Below are 20,722 nucleotides of genomic sequence, written 5' to 3' on the forward strand. Positions count from 1 at the left end.
TTAATTGCTTCAGCCCTTTACCATTATATTTGTCCCTACTATTATAGATTTTATTTGATTATGTTCAATTATCACTTTGATATAGGTTGCATCTGAGCATCCGAGGAGTCCTCATCTATCTTGTTGCCATTGGGCTTGGAAGATGGCACGGAATCTCGATGAGCTTGCCATCGCTTTCAGTGTCAGAGAAGCTCAGTGCCATCGGGACCTCGACGCAAGTGTGCCACGGGCATTTCCTTAAGAGCGTCTTGGCCCCCAGGTGGTGTGAACGGCCCCTCAATCCTTCATGGAGGACAAGAGAAATTACAAATGGAAAGCTAGAGGCTAGAGGCTAGAGAACTATGAACTAAAGCGTTGTAAACAAGGAACTGATGCAAAATCCAGAGCTTTGATGAAGCTTTTGGCTGGCCATCTCCTTTGGATCTGGATTCATGGCTGACACAGGCTTCGGCCTCGACGCTCAGCTCCTCTCTGACCCTGTCTCTTACGTCCATGACAACGACGATGAAGAAAGCGGGGACGGTGCACGAATTTTGTACAGGGCGTCTTTCGAAGAGCTCGAAGAAAACATTCTTGGTTACGAGACTGCACAATGGGTTTTGCTCTCTTTGATGTTGATCTTGGCCTGGGGTGTTGGCATCTTGATGTTGCTCTATCTGCCCTTACGAAGGTATGCAGTTCGACAGGACATTCGCTCCCGCAAACTCTATGTGACCACAAATGCTATTGTGTACAAGGTTGGTCATCGTGGAGTATCACTGCGTTCCGAAGCTTGGATTTTTCGTTCTCCGATCATGCCGGTTTTTGCTTCCTGTCTGATGCGTGGTACGAACTTCCCTATGCAGGTTAAAAGGCCAGTCTTTCTTCCTTGTTTTGGATTTTCTAGGCGGGAGAAGCATATACTTTTACCCTTGGTCACCGATGTGGCGATCGAGCAAGGTATGAATTCTGAGCTTGGTGCTGTTCTGCACGTTGTGCTCGCTTGAGTTGCCAGTAGATAAGAGTCCATCTATCAGGTTGTTTGCAGGCTTCTTATGGCATATATTCTATAAAGATTGAAAACGCCAGTCAGAGGAGGCCTCCTCCAGGCGACGATCTACAGATTCTTGGGATTGTTAACCCCAGAATGTTTCGGAAGGTGCGTGCCAAACCTACAGGGGCGTCAGGGGCTACCATTTGAAGTGAACGGAACCCGCTGCCCGTCTCTTCGAAACATGGCTCTCGAAGGACATTGGTGGCCCCACGCATTAACGCTAACAACCATTTCCATCTGTAGGTGGTACTTATGGCTCTTTCAAATATAAGACGGGAACAGGGAACCGTTAGAGGTCACGTTCCTGGAAAATCAGCGTACGAGGATGTTCATGTTGATGTGCCCACATCGCTATCTGAAAGGACTCCATCGCTGGGGTGGGCGTGGCAGCAAGGTGGAACGGGATTGTCATCTTGGCAGGTGGGAAATTCTGTGAGTTTATCTTGTTCGTTCCTGAGCTCTTACTGTCATGGATTACAATATTCGTTTGGGCCGTTACAGATGTCTTACGCGCCAGTGAATGAAGTGTTATATGAGAATCCCACTGTTTATGGAGGTGCTTTCATGAAACGGTTGGACGAAATCGAAAATTCAATCAAGGTAAGGAGATCTGATTTGAGGGTTCTTTTCTTCTTAAAGCTAGATTTTGTACTTCATACAACTATCAGGGGAAATGCTGCCGGTTTACACTGCTTGCAATTCCTCTTAACAGAGGATCGAAGTTCTGATAGAGAGGCCGCTAGCAAGGTCAATGGATATCTCTTCTGACAAAACGCACTCTCAGTCAGGTGTACTTTGCACTCCTTGAAGTTGGCCTGTACTATGTAGGTTGTACATATTTACAAGACATGTCAATGCACATCGAGCCTCTTTGTATTGGACAATAATTATTTACATTATTCATGCAAGGTCTGCCAATTTCAGGCGCCATGTATCATATCCAAATCAATGGGCTTAGTATGTTTGGAAGAAATGTAAGGAAATTTGAGAGATGCAAATTGCAATTATAGATTTTGAAGAAGAACGAAGGGCTAACGATATTTGGTTTCAGGGATCTTTGAATGCATTTTCAAAAAAGAGATCAATGGATCTTTGACTTGGTAGTTGGCTCCAGGTGGTTGTTTGCACATTGTGAAAAACTATGGAGCTGCTCATGCTTATAGCCTGTGGGTTTGAGGACTTGACAATCGGCCTCCCATAGAGACTCTGCCAGCCAATAATATGTATGGTGAATTTGCAAGGACTGAAACGAACATTGGGTTTTAAGGTCGAGTGTTTAGGGCATATCATGCCATGCTTGTGAACAACAAGCAGGTGGTTAAAAACTATCTGCATGGGATCTTGTCTTAAAGGTGCCCTCCAAAGCGATATGGAATCAAAATTGTTGATGCCATGTACAAGATTAAAGTCAGTGATTGATGACTGATATATTGTTACACGATAATCAGAGAATTCTTACTCTGATTATTACAATGCGACAATCAAAACTGCTGATTTTGGAGTCTCAACAGATTTTAAAAGGGCCTGTGGTACTGTGTCAACTGTTTGCGAAAGGGCCTGTGCTACTATGTCATTGTAGCTAGTCCCTGCTATGCATCACTGAGTTTATGGTCATTATGTCAAAGCTGCAGTGTCTGTCTTGCTAGAGAATCTCAACTACCTCAGAGAAATGGCTCGGATACCATGTCAGAGAATTCATTTATGTGAAGTGTATGGTGTATATGTTGGTTTATTAGGGGTCACCTGAGACTTCCGCATCTGTGAGCCCTCAAATGAGGACATGGGGGAGGTGTACCCACAGCATATTAGGTGTCAGAGTGAGGCCACTTGCGGAAGTCCAAAGGCTGCCACATGGGCAGATCTCAGTGCATATAAAGGAACTGTTGCACAGTCCCTGGAAGAGAGAAGTGCAGTCAGTGGGTGCGGCATATGCAGCAGTGGTTTCTGGCTGCTCAGGGGTTGCTTAGGACAAGTTGTCAGACTGCAGGTGCTGGTCAGGTCTACCTGTCTGGACGGCAGGACAGCAGGTCAGGCCTACACAGGCACAGTCTGCAAAAGACAGGAAGGCCAACTGCAGACAGCAGTTGGGTTAGTACAGGAGGTGCTTGAACCAGTAGGTTGCTTCCATGTGGCAGTCCAATCGGCCGACAGCTGGAGACTGGTTGGCAGCTACAGACTCTGTTGGCCCAGTTTGTAGGTCTGGTAAGGTAGATCCTAGTTTGGGTCAGACAGATCGAGGACAGATCTAGGGGCTTCTAGCCTATAAATATAGGCCCCATTGGGGGTCCAGATATAATCCTGTGCCTCAAGTTTGGGCTGCATCCAGAGCAGCAAGGGGGCCGAGGCTATGTCAGGGAAAGTCTCTGCAGTAGCAGATCTTTAGCAGGAAGAAGAGTCGATTGGAGCAGGATCTTTCCAGCCTAGTAAGCTTCATTGGAGCACAGCCTACTAAGCTAACTGGGTATAATTCAAAGTGACTCCAGTATAGCTGCTTATGCTTTGGCACTGACGACGACATAAGTGTTGCTTTGCTTGCTAAGTATGTCTTCCTTTTGTTTGTCATAAAAGTTTTTGTTTACCTCTTTTTTCTTCGCTTTCATTTTCTCTTTTATTTTCTTTGTAGATTTTTGATCTTTAGAACAACAAAAATTCTAAATTTGTATGATTGGACTTATTCTAGCCTTACAAAGGTATATATATAATTCAAAGTGACTCCATCAAATCTCGCATCCAAAGTGGTCAAGAAATCATTGAAAGTGTCCTTTGTGATCAAATCTTCATATAGATCAGTCCCAGATAGGTCCATACCATGATATGCACCCTGAATTTCGTTCTGGGGAGAGTGATTCTATTCAGCCATAGGAAATTTCTGCAAATCGTTGAAATTGGAAGGTTGCAGGCTGAGAGATTGAAATCAGCTGTTTTGGGCAGAAATTTCAACTTTGAAATGTGAAAACTGCCTGGGAATAGGAGCAAACGAGTCTGGCGCAAATTAGGAGCTTGGAAGAGGTAAGCAAAATCTGAAATGGGACCCTAAAGAGGGAGAACTGCAATTCGTGAGAGCAAGAGAGGGATGTCTAGAACAGCAAATCCAGTGGGCAAGGGGTGAAACAATGAAGAGGAAGAGCTGGAAATCAGTTGAATTCTGTGTAATAGATACATTCTCTGAATCGCAATAGTTGTAGGAGAAACTTTGGTGGATGGAAGTACTGCGCCAAGAGTATAGACTGATGTAGAAGTGAAAAGAGATGCTGGCCCTAAAGACGTGCTTTTTTCCAAAAGCTAACTGCTTTTAGAAAGCATTTTCCAACAAACCACTGCTTTTCCCAAAAGCTTCCTTCAAAGGCTACATTTATTTCAAAAGCTTTCCCAGAGAAGCTATTTCTTTCCTTTCCAATAAACATTGCTTTCCTTCCAAAAGCTAACAGTTTTTTGGAAAACTCAACTTTTGGGATGCTTTTTTCCCTAAAAACTGTGGAAAGCCTTTGCCTTTTAAAAGGACTCTCGGCCAGATTCGGCCCAAAAAGGAGGGATTAGTATGCGATTCAGTCTGCTCCCCCTATTGGCATCATTAACCTAGATGGCACTGACTTCCTAGGGCTCTACCAGTCTATGCGCAGCAATTGAACCACAAATTGCCTTCCAAAAGCTTGGAATTCACAAGCCTACAATGATTTGCCTTCTTCTTCTTCCATTCCAATGCATCCAACAGTGGTTTCAGAGCAGCTTCTATCCTGTTCTTGTGCGCACATGAAGCTGCCCCCCAGTTTGCTCCCCTTGCTTACAACTCGACTTCAGCTCCACATAGCTCCTATCACTTGTTGAAGCTTCCACGTAGCTTAGACAGCTCCGTGACTATTCCTTGAGCATTTGTGTCGCCATTTTAGAGGTCTGCGTTGACTTGTTAGAGAGATATCTCTTGGAATAGCTTCATCTCATCTGCATTGCACCTGCGACGTGCTGGAAGTCCTGGCTTCATTTCTACAGCTCATTTCTTCGCCATTTCAGCTCTAGTTGGTTGCGCCTATCGTGCGCGGTGTTGCTGAAGTTCTCTCCAAGACATTGTTGCTTGATTGTGCAACCAAACTGCACTGGAAATAGCTGCCAAACAGTGCGCAGCCAGTCACAACTGTTTCTTTGCATTTGCGCTTCTATTTGGCAGCTACAAGACTGCCTACAGCAGCTCTGTACAAGTGCAATCACGTCCTTGAACTGTTTGGTCAGGTTCATGTCCGTTACACTGTATGGAATCATTGGCTGCCTCTGTTCGTACTATTGCGTGGTCATTTGTGCCACTGCTTGTTAGTTCAGCTCTGAGTTGAGCAGTCCATACGGTGCTACACACTGTTGGTTTCATTTTTAGTTGAGAGTTTCTGCAACAGGCTCTTTTCAAGCTCCCATTTGCAGTTTGGAGATTGTATTTGCAGGTTCGTCAAGAAAGTTGACTTTGGGAGTGCTGGAAATGTGAGAAATTGGGGCTTCTAAGTACATTCACAGCATATTGCAATCAGAATTGAAAATTGTGGGGTTTTCTTTGGATTTCTTTTGGCTCATTTGCTCTCCACAAATCTGGGGCTTTATCCAAATTTGCAATCAGGATTGCAAGGAGTGCTTGGTAAGGCCTTGTCCTCCATTTTTTGCTCATTTCGGTTTGCCAGAATTAGGGCTCTTGCTCCCATTGCTCTGTCTTGGGGATTTTTTATCAAAGGGAGCTAGAGTGCTCCTACTTAGAAACAATGACACCGATTGGCCCCAAACGTTGGCGCTCCTCGCGGTATTTCTTTAATATTTTTCGAAGCGGCTTCTTACAAGGTCTCCTGAAAGTTGCTCCACTGGCAAACCACTGCCCATAGACTTCCAATATCCTGCACACCTTGCAATCCTTGCTCAATCTTATATGGCGAATAGGCATCCAATTACTAGGCAATCTTGCATTTTCCATGCCAACCAAGTTTGCAACAAAACCCCAAAGGCATCAACTGACTCTGCGCTTTTTGCACCTGCACAACCCAGTGCCCAACCAGCTAGACACGGCTGAACATTTGTAGAAAAGCCCCAGACAGCCAAACTTTGGTACAATCAATCCACCAAGCACTTCCATACAAGTCGCCCTTATTTGTAGCCCTCCTAGCCATTGTCCAACAGCAAAAACCAACCCTTCTTGGCGAGGAATCACTCTCAAACGCAATAACCAACCAGCAACCAGTCCAAGAACGGCAAAAGCAGGTAAAAGCTAGTCTTCCTTTGTTGAGAATCCACAGAAATCAGTTCACCTGGGCTGGAAAGCCCTAGATCTTGCAAAGAATAGTTGACTCTGCCTTCACGCAGCCCCAAAAGTGACTTAGAATAGGTCGCCCAAGCTTGGAAAGCTCCAAAACCAGCAGCAACAGCCTAAAAGCAACAAAAAACAAGTCGAAATCCTTGTAGAATAGTTGATTCTGCCTTGGCACGGTCCCAAAAGCAACTTAGAAGAGGTCGCCCAAGCTTGGAAAGCTCCAAAACCAGCAGCAACAGCCCAAAAGCAACAAAAGACAAGTCGAAATCCTTGTAGAAGCTCTTGCTCAGCTCCAAAACAGCCCACAACACCTGCAGAGCCTCTATGCAGCTTGGAAGCAACAAAAGACGAATTGATCTGGAGGCTCTTAGCACAAAATTCTGGCAACATTGGCAGCCCAACAACAGTCCACAAAATGCTCTAGTAGTCAAAAATCAGCAAGGCGATGTGATAGAATAGCCCTAGAGTACTTTCCCAGCCTATGACTTGCCTCTCCCTGTTCTTTTGTGGTCCAGATTATAGCCCTCAAAGTCCCGTGCCCAAAATAGCACTCTTTTGGCTCTCTGTTGCATCACTCTTTTGGCTCTCTATTGCACACTTTGATCCTAGGAATTGTAATTGGGTGCACATTCACAATTTCCAAGGGTCCACTAGGAATTTTAATTCCCCAAGTCTTGTGCACGTGGCCAGACTCTCCCGCTTTAGAGGCTCAAGGTATTCACGCGTGACTGACTGTGCACTTCTTGCACCTGCACAACCCAGTGCCCAACTAGTTAGAAACAGCTGAACAATTGTAGAAAAGCCCCAAACAGCCAAACTTTTGTGCAAGTAATCTACCAAGCACTTTCAAACAAGTTGCACTTATCTGTAGCCCTCCTGGCCACTACCCAATAGCAAAAACCAACCCTTCTTGGCGAGGAATAAATCTCAAACGCAATAACCAACGAGCAACTAGTGCGGAAACGGCAAAAGTAGGCAAAAGCTAGTCTTCCTTTGCTTAGAATCCTTAGAAATTGGGTCACCTGGGCTGAAAAACCTTAGATCTTGCAAAGAATAGTTGATTTTGCCTTGGCACAACCAAAAACAGATCGAAATCCCTGTAGAAGCTCCTGCCTAGCTCCAAAACAGCCCACAACACTTGCAACAGCATCTATGCAGCCTAGAAGCAGCAAAAACGAACGTATCTGGAGGCTCTTGGCATAAAAACGAATTTCGTTTTTAAGCTTTTGGTAGCCTTGACAGCCCACCAACAGCCCAGAGATTGCCTTGGTAGTAAAAAATCAGTAAGGCGATGTGATAGAATAGTTCTGGAGCACTTTCCCAGCCTGTGACTTGTCTCTCCTTGTTCTTCTGTGGTCCAGAAAATAGTTTTTAAAGCAAAGTCGACTTTTTTGCTTGCCTTTGCTTGCATGCCAAATAGGTGTATTGTGTTGATTTTAGAGTCCTATGCCCAAAATAGCAATTTTTAATTACACCACCTTTTGGCCCCCTATTGCACACTTTGGTCCTAGGGCCTAGTAATTAGGCGACATTCACAATTTCCAAGGGCCCGTTAGAAATTTTAATTTCCCAAGTCTCATGCATGTGGCCAGACTCTCACGCCCCAGAGGCTCAAGGCAGTCACACGTAAATTAGGAGTCGCGAATCAAAAGTTCCATAAATTCATGTCCTCGTGACAACACATTTATTTTTGGGTTTTTTTGCAATGGAAAACAATGATTGGCTTGCAATGTTGGCACCAACTATCCCATGTGGTCGTACATGGTGCGTCAATTGTTGGTTGCTAATATTTTGGGGTATTGTTACAAGATAGAGGTTAAACCTCTCTCTTCGGCATCCACTGCCATTACATTGCTTCCATGGGTGGTGCTATTGTTATTACATCTAGCTGCTGCAGTGCCTCCCACACAGGATCAGATTTGATGCGATTAGAGAGATGCACATGCACATGCATTGATTGCCTTATCTTGTAAGATGTTCATTATACCCCATATTTGGTCTTGCGAGATTGCAAAGGCTGCATGGGATACATTTGCAATCTTTATTAGATTCGGAATCAGGCTAAGGTTACTTTCTGGTGTAGGTGGTTGGACAATATCAAGATGGAAGAAGGGGATAGCATGCATGCCCATCTCACGAAAGTCAAGAACTTTAAGAAAGGAGCTCTCAAATCTTGATGAGATTGTGCAAGATTCTGAAGTTGTGTCTAGTACGCTTGAGTTCTTATCAGGGATTTGCAACGACATTGAGGTTAGTGGCCATGGTTACCCCAACCACTACACCTTTGATTACTTGCCGCCTTTCTCTTGCAGGAGAAACAAAGCCGCTCAAATAGGACTGCTTTCATCAATGCAGACCAAGCCTTGCCATGGATGCCATGGGTTACCAAGGCAAAGGAAAGGGTGGTAAAAGTTTTAGCAAGCTACTTTTGCTACCTCATCTTCTCTTAGCCTCAGAGAAAAAGAAGCAGTAGCAAGGACTTGCAAATACTGCTGGTCTTGCTACATCATGATGAGTGGGCATTTGTTGCCGCATGCCACTACAATTTGTTGAAGCATGATGCAGCTGTTGGAAAGGTCACCTCCCCATTTGTAAGCCCCCAAATGAGGAGAGCGTGGGGGAGGGAGACCTAGGGCAGGATGTGCCCCAAAAGAAGAAAGAAGGGTACGTGGCAAGTCGTGGATCTCCTGATGTACAGGGCAGACATGTGGACATCAGGGACGTACAACAGCCTGATTGCGCAGGGATTTCCAGCAAGGACAGACGGCGCAACAGTACGGAAGGGTACGGTATGCATACGTGGCTGTACGGGGCTGGGGAAAGCCTGGCAGGAGGCAAGGATGCTGCAGCAGGAAGGTGCCTGCATGAAGAAAGATACGGGGCAGATGGCAGAGGCTATGGGCAGGAGTACATCCTGCAATAGGGTCTCCAGCAGCAGCAAAGGGCAGCCTAGCAGCAGTCCAAAAGGGCCTGGCTAGGGCCCTTATATAGGGCTGGGACCTTGCCTTGATTGGAGGGCCAAAAGCCCTAGAAGTGTGGGCCAAAGGGTCCTAGTTTTGTGAGCCCTTAAAGGGCTGGTTGGGCTGAGCCAACCAGGTTGGTTGGGCCAGCCAACCTGGTCTGTCCAGTCGGCCCAGATTGGGACAGACTGGTCGGGTTTTTGACAGGCCCCTAGGCCTATAAAAGGAGAGGCTTGTGGCTTCATTTCTTATCCAACTATCCAGCAAGTCAGCAACAGAGGAGCAGCAGGAGCAGCAGAAGCCTGATCTTTGGGCCTACATCCAGGAGGCAAAGCAGGGCCAGAGTTGCTGCAGACTGAGCTCACTTGGGGCTGAGCCTAGGCTGTCTACTAGGGCAGCAAGTTGCTGAGATCTTTGGACGGAAAGTCTACTTATGCTCGAGGTGGAGCACGCGGGCTCGAGTCTAGAGATATCCAGCAGATAGGAGGACCTTGTGGTAAGATAAGAGGACCACACCATTGGTGGGACTCTGGATCTATCTCTTTTGTATTGTGTCCATAGTTTTTGGACGGAAATGTATATTTTGGTGGTTTCTCTATCTGGCTAGTTCATTGTCTATTGATGAGTCTGCACGTCTATTGAATGCACATAATGAAGGTAGTTTGTGATTCCACATCCCACACCACATTGTGTGAGCTCTTGGGCATTACTATCAGTCTTCCGCTGCGTGTACCCTTTGTTGGGTATTTTCTAACAGCAGCTTATTAGTTTATGCTTCTATGTTTGATTGGTATTTTGATAGTGGTGCTTTTGAGCACAATACCTTTGCGAAAAGTTATTTTAGTCCTTGGATGATGTATCTTCGAGGGGCACAGTCACATGTGCCAATAATGCAGCTTATATTGTGACAGGGATTGGTCAATTGGAAGTCACATCAATTTTGGGAGATACAGTTATACTGTTGGAAATATTGTATGTTCCAGATATCAAAAAGATCTCAGCCATTTCTTCAAAGGGCTTCAGAGTTATTTTTGATGGTCATTGTGTTGTGTATGACGACGGGCATGATAACAACATAGTACTTACTGTAAGACTTATCTTGAGGGTTGCATCATCTTGATGCTTATGAGTACTGGCATGATAAAGCGTGGTACTTACTGGGCTAAATGCATCGGTTCTCCTTTCCCAAGAATGGGACTGTTGGTGCATCCAAGAAGTTGCACGTGGGGCATAGTGATATATGCAAACATATGCGAATTGCATCTCTAATCACCTTTATCCCTTGAAATCCAAGTCTGATGTCTTTGCTTGTTTCAAGCATTCCCTTGCCATGGCTAGAAAATGAGAGTAGAAACAAGCTCTTGGCCCTTTGCATTGATAGGGGGTGAGTACATGTCCCATGAAATTTTTTGATTCTTTAGCGGTTGGGAGCTTTATACATCTATGCGAATGGAATTGCAAAGCGGAAGAATCAAACTTTGATGGAAATGGTCAGCCTATACCTAAGGCTAAGTCTTTGCCCAACAGTTGTTGGTTGGATGCAATTGTGTGCACCAACTATGTGCTTAATAGAGCACCCACATGGACATTGAAGACAATCGCTCCCTATGAAGAGGGCTTATCATGAAATATGTATGATTAGAATATGAAGGCTAATCCACACTATAGCACATGGGACAATTGTGCCCAATCTCTCGAGAGCAATAAGATGAGAAATGAAATCGCGCATTGGTATATAGCAATTAATTAAAAATGAATGAAGTAGGTTCTCTTTCATTCACAGATTTCATTTGAAGTCATGATTGGTATATATCATCACTATGATGTGAGGATATATGGCTCCATGCTAGAGGTAGTCTAGTGCTCTATGCTAAAACCTTTCCTGTGTATCGTCGAGAGCCTCTAACCATGAGAGAACTATGAGGATGTGCCACTATGGGGATTCTGATTGAGCTCTCTTGCTGTGGGACTTATGTTAAACTTGTCAATGTGCAATACTCTGATCCTTGTCTCTCAAAATGGAGTGTGATCCAATCGTGTGGATTTGAGAGTACTTAGGAATTGTGTGAACTAAGTCATGTGGAGAACAATGTATGCCAAAGATCAAGCTTGTACTAAAATGATAACAATGTGTCATGATTAGGCAAGAGGATGTAGAGGGTTGATGTATGTGCGAAAGAACCAATGCCAAAATAGTCAACAGATGTGATTGCACATGGGTAGCAATGTGCGCAATTGTCTTGAATGAGAGAGAGAGAGAGAGAGAGAATTGTGCTAAGTATCACAAAAGTGTACAAAATGTGACGAAGTGCCAACTACAAAGAGATTGGGTAATATGCCAAAGATACGAGTGTGAACACTAATATAGGAATGGCGCTAGTGAAAACACATCTCATGATTTTCCTAACTCACTTGGATTGGTGAAGTTCAATCTACTTTAGGGATGTGCTAGTCTACAGTTAAGCTACACATCAATCGTAAAATGTAGCAAATAAAAATTTAGTTTATCATTTTATGTGTTGGGCGATTGCAATGGATCAAGAGATGGTTCCGATGAAGAGTATTAGATGATTTTGAATTGTGGAAAAGTCAAAATACATATATGCGACAACTTGTGCAGAGGGCAGCTCCTTGTGCCAACTAGGAGTCTCAAGCGCCAAGAGATATAGGTGGAGTAGTGATAACAACCAGGAGCTACACATGGAGAAGTTTAGTTCGCACCCCCTAGGAGTGAGAAGGCTAGTTGTGCACATGGACCAGTTGACCAATCGGGAGGTGTGCATAGGGTAATTATGTTACCAATTGGGAGGAGGTGGCGAGCCAGAAGTGGTTGAAGCCATCAAGAGTTGAAGCGGTGGAACGGCTAAGGGGGATGGAGACACCATCAATTGGGAGAACGGAAGAAGATTATCAGTAAGGAGAAGGGACCCTCCATGAGGTAGCAAAGGAGAAGAAGGGGAATGGGTATTTGATGATTGAGGAGAAGAGAGTGAGAGAACGGCTTGAGTCACGAGCTCGCCTGGTGTATGGTGGTGTCTTGTTGGTGTATTTTCTTAGTTAAGCACTTATACACTATGCTTCTTTTCATCTCTGGTCGTAATTCAAGTCCTCTTCATTTTGTATGTCCCTCTCTTCATCCTTGTTCACCTAGCACAACGGACCTTGTGTCGTGTGGTTTGAGTTATGTTACATTCATGTTGAAGATTATTTGTGATTACGCTCCACTTGCTCATTCACATTACTCTTGCCCTCGTACCGTGCTCACCCCATCGGTGACACCATCATCCCCCCTTGTTCCATCGTTGATACCATCGTCTATCGCTCTCACCACGCAGCATCGGCGATACCATCGTCCCTTGCTCGTTCTATCATGGACACCATTGTCCAGACTTCACACCATCGTCTCCTACTCATTCCATGCTCTCATTCTCACATCCTACTTGCTTCTTGTACTAGTGGCCTTAGGCCTCCGGTAACACTTCCAAAAGTGGAAGGACTCCCCCCTTAGACAATTTATGGCGATCACGGTGGAACATTGTTGGTCTTGAGTAGCAAGAGTGAAGTGGTATTCTAGGGTCCTGGAGGAGACAGGTCTTATGCCGAGTAGTGTTGATACCTTGAAGTAGCTAGTTAGAGAACTAGGAGGTACTTAAGGAGATTGGAAGAAGCTTTTCGGTTGACCAAAGTCAATGTAAGAAGCATTACGTGCGACGAAAGTTCTTGAAGTCCTCAGAGTGAGCATAGAGTGAACCCATTGGAGCAGCAGTCAGAGCAAGTAACTTCATCGAAGCTCTCATTGATTTGGATCAGCAGGATCCCTTGTGGTCAGATTGGGACTCCGAAGAAGAAGTGCAAAGCGGAGAAAGGGTGAAAGAGGAAAGTACGAAGGACGAAGGCTCGTCAAGAGCTCATCAAGGTCAGGAGAGTCCCCAAGCGAAGGCGGGATCACCTCCTCGAAAAGATCGAATCACTTCATCATCCTATGTGAGAGGAATGCCCGCCTCTTGCGTTGTGTCAGAGTTGCGTTGTGCCTTTGATCTCGTCAAATGTCCGAAAGTCTGCTTTTGTATGAGGTGAGAGTAGACGTTGTCCTCTACTGTACACTACCTTTGTTTGTGTAGAAACTTTCTTAAGTTGCACTAGGTAAGTAGAGGTTGCATGTACAATATGTTTTTGGATTTCATTTATTGCATATGTGAAAGACTGAAAAAATCATAGTATGTGCATGTGTGAGCATAGTGACTATGTAGTGGAAGTCTATACAATGAGTATAACTTTACAAGATCCTGTACATAAATGTGCATTTCCCCCTCCCTTAAGTTGTAGGTCATCCTTCACCTTTGGGAACAAAGACTAGAGAATAGGCTGAAGGAATTAGGAAACAATGCCAAAAAGAATGAAGTCTATTTGGATAAAAAAATGGTAAGATGGCTACATGAATGACTGTATGATTGTGAGCTAAACGTGTCTAAAGTATTGGGATATGAAGTTCTACCAACGAAGAAGCATTTGCATGTAAAGCTAATCGGTGCAACTATGAGTACATGATTTGATAGGTTTCGACATAGAAGTGTGCCACCACACTAAAAATAATAATAGCAATGTTTAAGGGTGTTGGAAAGGTCACCTCCCCATCTGTAAGCCCCCATATGAGGAGAGCATGGGGGAGGGAGACCTAGGGCATGTGCCCAAAAGAAAAGGTAAGGGAGGGGGCTGCCACATGGGCAGCACCTCATTGGGAAAGGACAGCCATAAGGGGTCGCCACATGGGCAACACATGAGCTATCATGTGGGCAGTACATCAGCCTGTCAGAGGCACTTCAAGGGTTGTCTATACGGCAGGGTACAAGGTTGTGCAGACCTAAGATAGGTGGCGTTGACATCTTGACATCAGCATGTGTACGGAGTAGGGTACAAAGCTGTACGGGGCTATATGAGGCCTGGTGGAGCAACAAAAGAGGTTGCTATGAGGCAGGAACCTACCTTTATATAGGGTTGGGTCCTTTCCTTGATTGGAGGGCCAAGGCCCTAGAAGAGTGGGCCCAAAAAGCCTCAGTTTGTGACACCTAATAGGGCTAGACCACTGGTCGGCCAGAATGGGAAAGGATGGTCGGTTTTTGCTAGCCCCCTTGGGGCCTATAAAAGAAGAGGCCTCAGGGCTCATTTCATATCCAACATCCAGCAAGGATAGGAGTAGACAGGAGCAGCCAGAAGCCACTCCCTTGGGCCTCACACTAGGGGTGAAGGAGAGTGGAAGGTGTGTTGCAGACTGAGTTCCCTAGAGGTTGGGACCTTAGCTGTCTTCTAGGGCAGCGAGGTGTTGTGATCATCAATATACATCTTCTGGAGCAGCACTTCAACCAATTGATAGGAGAAGCACTAGACCTACCTTAGGCCTATATCCAGGAGGTGAAGGAGGTACAGAGAAGCTACAGACTAAGTTGAGAAGGGCTGCCTGCCTAGGCTGAGGTTCCGGACAGCAAGGAGGAGAGGATCACTCTAGACAGAGAGTCTACATTTGCTCGAGGTGGAGCACACGGGCTCAGAGATCTAGAAGTGCTTGACATCTAGTAGGACCTTTTGGTATTGTATCTTGTCCTACTTTGTGGATGGACGAAAATATAAAGAGTTGCTTCTATATTTGTTTCTGAGCATTGTCTATTTACTGGCTTGCACATTGATGCAGATTAAGTTAAGAAGTCTGTGATTCCACACCCCACATGCACACTGTGTAAGCTCCTGGGCATCACTACCAGTCTTCCGCTATGCGTAGTCTCTGTTGGCTAATTTCTAGCAAAGGGGGGGATATTTCTTTGTGAGCTTTGCATGCGATCTTTTTAAATTTTTGTAAGCTTTGTTTGAGTTGTGAATGGAAAAGACATGAAAAAGAACATTAAAACACACGCCCTTGCAAGCTTAAGGCCTTTATATAACTAGGATGCAGGACTTGCCTCCCTCCCACTCTTTTTTCCTTCATTTTTTAACGTCAAATCTTGCAACTCTGGTTAGCTATAGCTGCTATAATCACAAAATCACCCTTGAATTTTGCTATGATCAGACAATCGTAATACTGGCTGTTGGGATGAGGGGAAAGGAGTGGTGGTACATGAAGAGTCCAATTAAATATTCCAGTCAGCACCCACCTTGGTGGTAGCCTAGTTTAGCATAGGTAGTCATATACATCATCGTACAGCCACCCATGACGTGCGATTACATGGTTGTCATGGGAGAATTTCTCGGTCCTTAGAGCCAAGATCATAATAATTCAATGGCAAACAAACTACCAATTTAAATGGCATTATAATTAGACATTCTGAAATTCTAATAGTGTGATTTCCTATTGTTCTTACAGTTTGATTTCGGCTCAATGCTAATCCAAGTCTGTGGTCTTGACATTGTTGTAACAATTTGAATTTAGATGGTCATGACCGCTCTCATGCAAGGCTGATGTATATCTGGTGGCTATAATTGTCCAAATGAACTTCGGACATCCATAATCTTAGAGCTGTCCAAGAAAAAGTATCAGTCCATTTCAAGAACATTTCAAGCTGCAATGTGGATCTTGAAAATTTGAGCTTGTAAATTAGATGGTCTCGAGTCTGTAATGTTAATCTTCAAAATTTGAGCCTGCGAATTAGATGGTCTCTTAGAGCTACCAACTTGGAATAGACATCGGTCCATTTGAAGGATGGTACTACAATGTGCATCTTTTCGAATGAGATGGTCCTGATCATGCTCTCCTAACATGCGCAAACAACCGTATTAAGCCTCCTTTTTGCACTACTATGAGAAAAAACAAAACAAAATGCAGTATGTGCAAAAATGTCGTCTAAAAAAAATAATTTCAGCCACTAGCTTGGTTTAGGACAATCACATATGATCAAGCGAATAATTAAGCTAACCAAGTAAACTAATCAAGCTACTAGGAAAATAAAATAATTTTAGTTTAGGATAGTCACATATAATCAAGCTAATAGTTGAATTCATTAATTAAACTAATCAAGCTACTAGTAAAGAAAAACAATCAAGCTAGTTTAGGAAAGTCACAATTTCAACCACTAGACTGGTGTCTAAACTAAACTCGCTCGGTAATAGATTGTTGTATGTATAAAAAAGAGTCTATTAAACTAATCAAAACTATTAGAAAATAAAATAAGCTCTATTACCAGGTTGGTTTAGGACAATCACATAACTGGTGTTTGACTTGAACAGGTCTCGGTGATATATAGCAATTACGCAATAACAATATATTGCTGTTCACTTTTGTATTTTTGTCCAACCACAATTTCAATCACGTAATTGCCATTTGACTTGAACCAGCTCGGTGATGTTTTAACCACTGAGTTGGCTTAGGGCAATCAACTTTAGAAATTTAATTGATATATGACTCGAACCAATGGAAAATTAAATTTAAATAATTTACCTATTAAAAAATACACCAATTTCAACCAACGGGTTGGTCATCAATTAGACAATAACAATATATTGTTATTTTGTTGCAAAACATATTGTTAATTTTTATTCAACCATGTTGGTTTAGGACAATCACATAACTGGTGTTTGACCTGAACTAGCCATGGTTTTTTTAATGTTTCAACCACAGGCTTAGTTTAGGATAATTGCATTAAGTATGAGATAACCTTATGTAGAAATTAAACATTTCAAAACTCAATCACTAACTACCACTGAGCTGGTTTAGGACAATCACATGATGTTCCAACCATCGGGTTGTTTAGGACAACCATATTAAGTCTAAGCCAGTTTGATTTGAAAACTAAACAATTAAACTATTCGAAAAACTCAATCACAGACAACCAGTGGGTTGGTTTAGGACAATCCAACTTCTTGCGTCCTGTCCACTTTTTGTAGATGATCTTATTTTATATCAAGATGATTGTGCATTGCTTCCACTCTGTCTAATAATTTTGATTGATAACATCTTCGACATTGTGTGCCCGAGCCCAAATATGGAGGAGGGAGATTCCATGAACTCTCACCTCACAAAGCTTCAGGACCTCAGGGAACAATTGCTTAACATTGATGAAGTCATTCTGGATTCAGAAATGATCTCCACCACTCTGAACTCTCTTCCTGAGTCCTATCTCGGTTTCCACACCTCGCTGAATTTGTCATTGAGGGGGGGCAGCAATCCTTTCTCCTTTCACGAGTTGGTAGGACATCTGTTGCAGGAGAAACAAACACATAGAAATATGGCAACCCCGGCTGCAGAGTCTTGTGTTTCAAGGGACACCAACATATCAAGGGATACCAACATATCTAATGTCACCCTCTTTGCAGCTAGATGATGTATGCTCATGTTCTTTGTTTCGATGGTGTGTAGTTGTGTAACTGCTTCCTACTGTTGCTTTGCAAGACGTCTTCTTCTTGTCATTTTTCTCTCTGCAAATGTTGCAAAAGTGTCTTCCATTGCTGTTTCAATACCGTGTCATTGCTTTCCTTGACTCGCAATCTTTTCCTTGTGCCTTGACCAAGCTTTTCATCTTTTCTATATCGCAGTCTCTATTCGCTTGTCCTACAGGTCATGACGAGATGCATCTTGCTATTAATGCCATGGCAACGATCATTGAACTGCCAAATTAGAATCCCGAGAATAGAGACCAACTAGTTTGTGAGACGAGCAATGAATGGAAGATAGCTTACTCGAGTCATCTAACCTCAATGCTTTTATGCACCGCCCGCTGCTACACGTCCTCTAGGTTGCAAGGGACATCTCAGCATTCAACATCTCAATGTCGATGCTCCTTAGGTGCAGGAGTTTTTGGGTGCATGTTTAAGGGTAGGGTATGTCGATGCTCCTTAGGTGTAGGAGATTTTGGGTGCATGTTCAAGGGTAGGGTTGATGAGTAGGGATTATAGTGCAGGTTGCTGGGTAGTGCAGGTTGCATTATTCAAAGACTTGCAAGCGAGAGGTGTGAAAATTCAAACTTTAGGAGAGTATAAAAATTTTCAACCACTAGTGTTTCTCTCCTTTAGCAATACACGTTAGTAAAATTAGATATCCCAAGCAAGTGCAATGTGGCATAAATTGCTTCAAAACACAAATAGATCAAAGGGCACGCTATCAGGTTTGATGCTATGTATGATGAAATGCACTGATCTTTGATATATCAAACAAGTGCATGGAAAACCAATACAAACTTGTAAATAGTGTTGGATTTATTAAAAGATCTTTGCACATACATAAATTATACATTTTCAAATTCTTCCATTTTAGGATACCAATATCACCAACTATTAATGTTTTAAGACCACCACATAGTATTCCCACTAGTTTAGATTTCAAATTTTCAATCTGTTTTGATTTTCAACAAATTAAAAAAAAGTTATGGAGCATGACCTTGAATGGATGTGTGTAACTTTAGCACAACATTGGAGGTCCCTTAAACCATACCTAAGATTCTCAATCAGGCGTGTCCTTGGGTTGAGGAGAAGCTCATGTAGTCTACTTTTGAATGATTACTTGATTGCATGTATGTATAGAATACAATTTTTATATTTTTGAATAAATTGTTATATCCTATACTCTTTAAGATGCATTCTTCACATGCAACATAGCACTTGTAATGCTTTAACGGTCTTGTTCCAAATCTTTATTTCATATTTTTTGGGTCTCATGTTCAAGATTAGAATGTGTAGTAAAACTTGGAGACAAAGTTTGTCAAATTCCATTGAGCAATGTATAAGTTATGGGTTAGGCAAGGTATCTATATACAAAAATTGCCTTGAACTTCACCAAAAATCGCTACACCCAAGCAAGCAATGACCTATGATCTATGAGTAGTAGAGGCTCAAGACCAAATCACAAAAGGAAACAATGGAGTAGGTAATGATGAAAATAGAGTAGTCTCCAATGACATTAAATGCACTAGTCTCAAAAGGGTTTGGCACCTCGAGGATGAAATGTAGGGGGAACGAGACATGGAGAAGATAGATTCAAAGGATGTATCCATTTAACATGATCACTTTGCTCTATTGTTATCTTTTCTTGCATTTGCTCAAGCAATTACTTGATTCATGCAGATGCTTACAAAGCTGGACTACAAGCCCAACTCACTACTGCAATTGCATACATAGGTTGCCTTTTGCAAGTGTCTTAAAATTGCTATGTTGTTAAATGTTGCTGAAAGTTGAGTGTGATGGGTGCTTTCACTACATGATGAATAGGTAAAGAAGCCATGTTACGTGCCCATCTTTCTAGCATGATGACCAAACTTGTCCACGACATTCATGTGTTGAGAGTAAATGCATTCTCGAAGGCCAAAACCACCACCTGAAGCCTTGCTTGACCCACCTTCATTTCAAATAGAAAGGCAAAAAAGAAAGCGAGCCATGCAACAAAGGTTGGATGCTGCTACTGTTGAAGAATAGCCTTTCATTATAGGGTAGCATGACAATACTACTTCTGGATTTTTTAATTGCAATATTTTCAATGGAATTCAGTTGGATTCCTTATTGGCATTATGTTGGGTTCCTTTTTTGATGCCACTCAATCAAAGCATGTTGGATCCCATATTATGGAATTATGTGATATTTTGGGTTTCTGAACATTGTATGGCTTCCATTACATTAAGTGATATTTTGGATTCTTAAACATTGAGATATTTTGGATTCTGAAACATCATGTGATATTTTGTATTCTGCAAGCTTACATTTCAGCAAACATAATTGCAATGGGTTTAAGAAATAATGAGGGAGTGTAGACATAGTATGTGAATTCATTCTAGCGTGAGAGAACATGAAAGCAAAGAATGAATTCAGCTCAGCCCACACGAACATGAGACTAATGACAACCACCTGAATGTAGAAGTTCTCTGTAATAGACATTGATTGACAGGCTAATCCAAACAGTTTACCACAAAATATCATGATTGGAGAAGTATTGCATGCAAACTTCATATTTTGCAAGCTTTGATTTCAACAAGTGCATGGGTTGTATTGAATGAATGAGGGAATGTAGGAGCACTGAGCGAATTCATCTCAGCCCAAACAAACATGAGACTAATGGTAACAAATGTAAAAGATTTTTGTAAAAGACGTTCATAGATAGCCTAATCGTACATTCCCAAACAACCCAAATGAAATAAGAAGGTGCAAAAGGAAGACGACCATGCAACAAAGGCTATATGAGGCTACCATTGGAGAGTATAGAGAGTAGCATGACCATATACACTACTACTATATTTTCTAGTTTTCTTATTGGACTAATTAACATTATATTAGATTCCTTATTATGGGAAGTGGTTACATCCATCACCCCTACAGTGTTTGTTGGGCTGTTATGTCCTTCATCAATGTTCCAATTGAATATTCCAACTATATGTGATTGCAATGAGTGGTTATATAAGACTCTGTTATGTTCACAAATATGGTCACAAAGTAAGCACATGACTTATATATGACTCCGTCTGAGAGGTATAAATGGTTGCATTAAGT

At 42.8% G+C, this 20,722-nt stretch overlaps 1 protein-coding gene across 6 annotated transcripts; it reads left to right on the forward strand.

Annotated features, from left to right (window-relative positions):
* Positions 1–325: 325 nt before the first annotated feature.
* Positions 326–2,434, forward strand: LOC147906354 (uncharacterized). 6 transcript variants are annotated; one of them, XM_087384325.1, is made up of 8 exons: positions 326–737; positions 846–939; positions 1,017–1,138; positions 1,277–1,453; positions 1,535–1,633; positions 1,746–1,821; positions 1,943–2,007; positions 2,085–2,434. In XM_087384325.1, exons 1-8 carry the CDS (start codon positions 432–434, stop codon positions 2,127–2,129), a joined length of 984 nt encoding a protein of 327 aa, XP_087240451.1. In that variant the 5' UTR covers positions 326–431; the 3' UTR covers positions 2,130–2,434. The 6 variants fall into 6 exon arrangements, with proteins under 6 accessions (XP_087240451.1, XP_087240457.1, XP_087240458.1 ...); XM_087384331.1 differs by having other exon boundaries at positions 1,958–2,007; XM_087384332.1 differs by having other exon boundaries at positions 2,148–2,433.
* The last annotated feature ends 18,288 nt before the right edge of the window (positions 2,435–20,722 follow it).

Source organism: Dipteris shenzhenensis, chromosome 1, assembly GCF_047967505.1.
Source record: "Dipteris shenzhenensis isolate YYH24624 ecotype China chromosome 1, Dip_SZ_1.0, whole genome shotgun sequence".
NCBI classification, from domain to species: Eukaryota; Viridiplantae; Streptophyta; class Polypodiopsida; order Gleicheniales; family Dipteridaceae; genus Dipteris; species Dipteris shenzhenensis.

Coding starts and splice junctions, on each gene's coding strand:
- LOC147906354 (XM_087384325.1), top strand. CDS start 432: ATGGCTGACACAGGCTTCGGCCTCGACGCTCAGCTCCTCTCTGACCCT. Junction 738..845: donor CAAATGCTATTGTGTACAAG/GTTGGTCATCGT, acceptor TTCCCTATGCAG/GTTAAAAGGCCAGTCTTTCT. Junction 2,008..2,084: donor TTAGTATGTTTGGAAGAAAT/GTAAGGAAATTT, acceptor ATTTGGTTTCAG/GGATCTTTGAATGCATTTTC.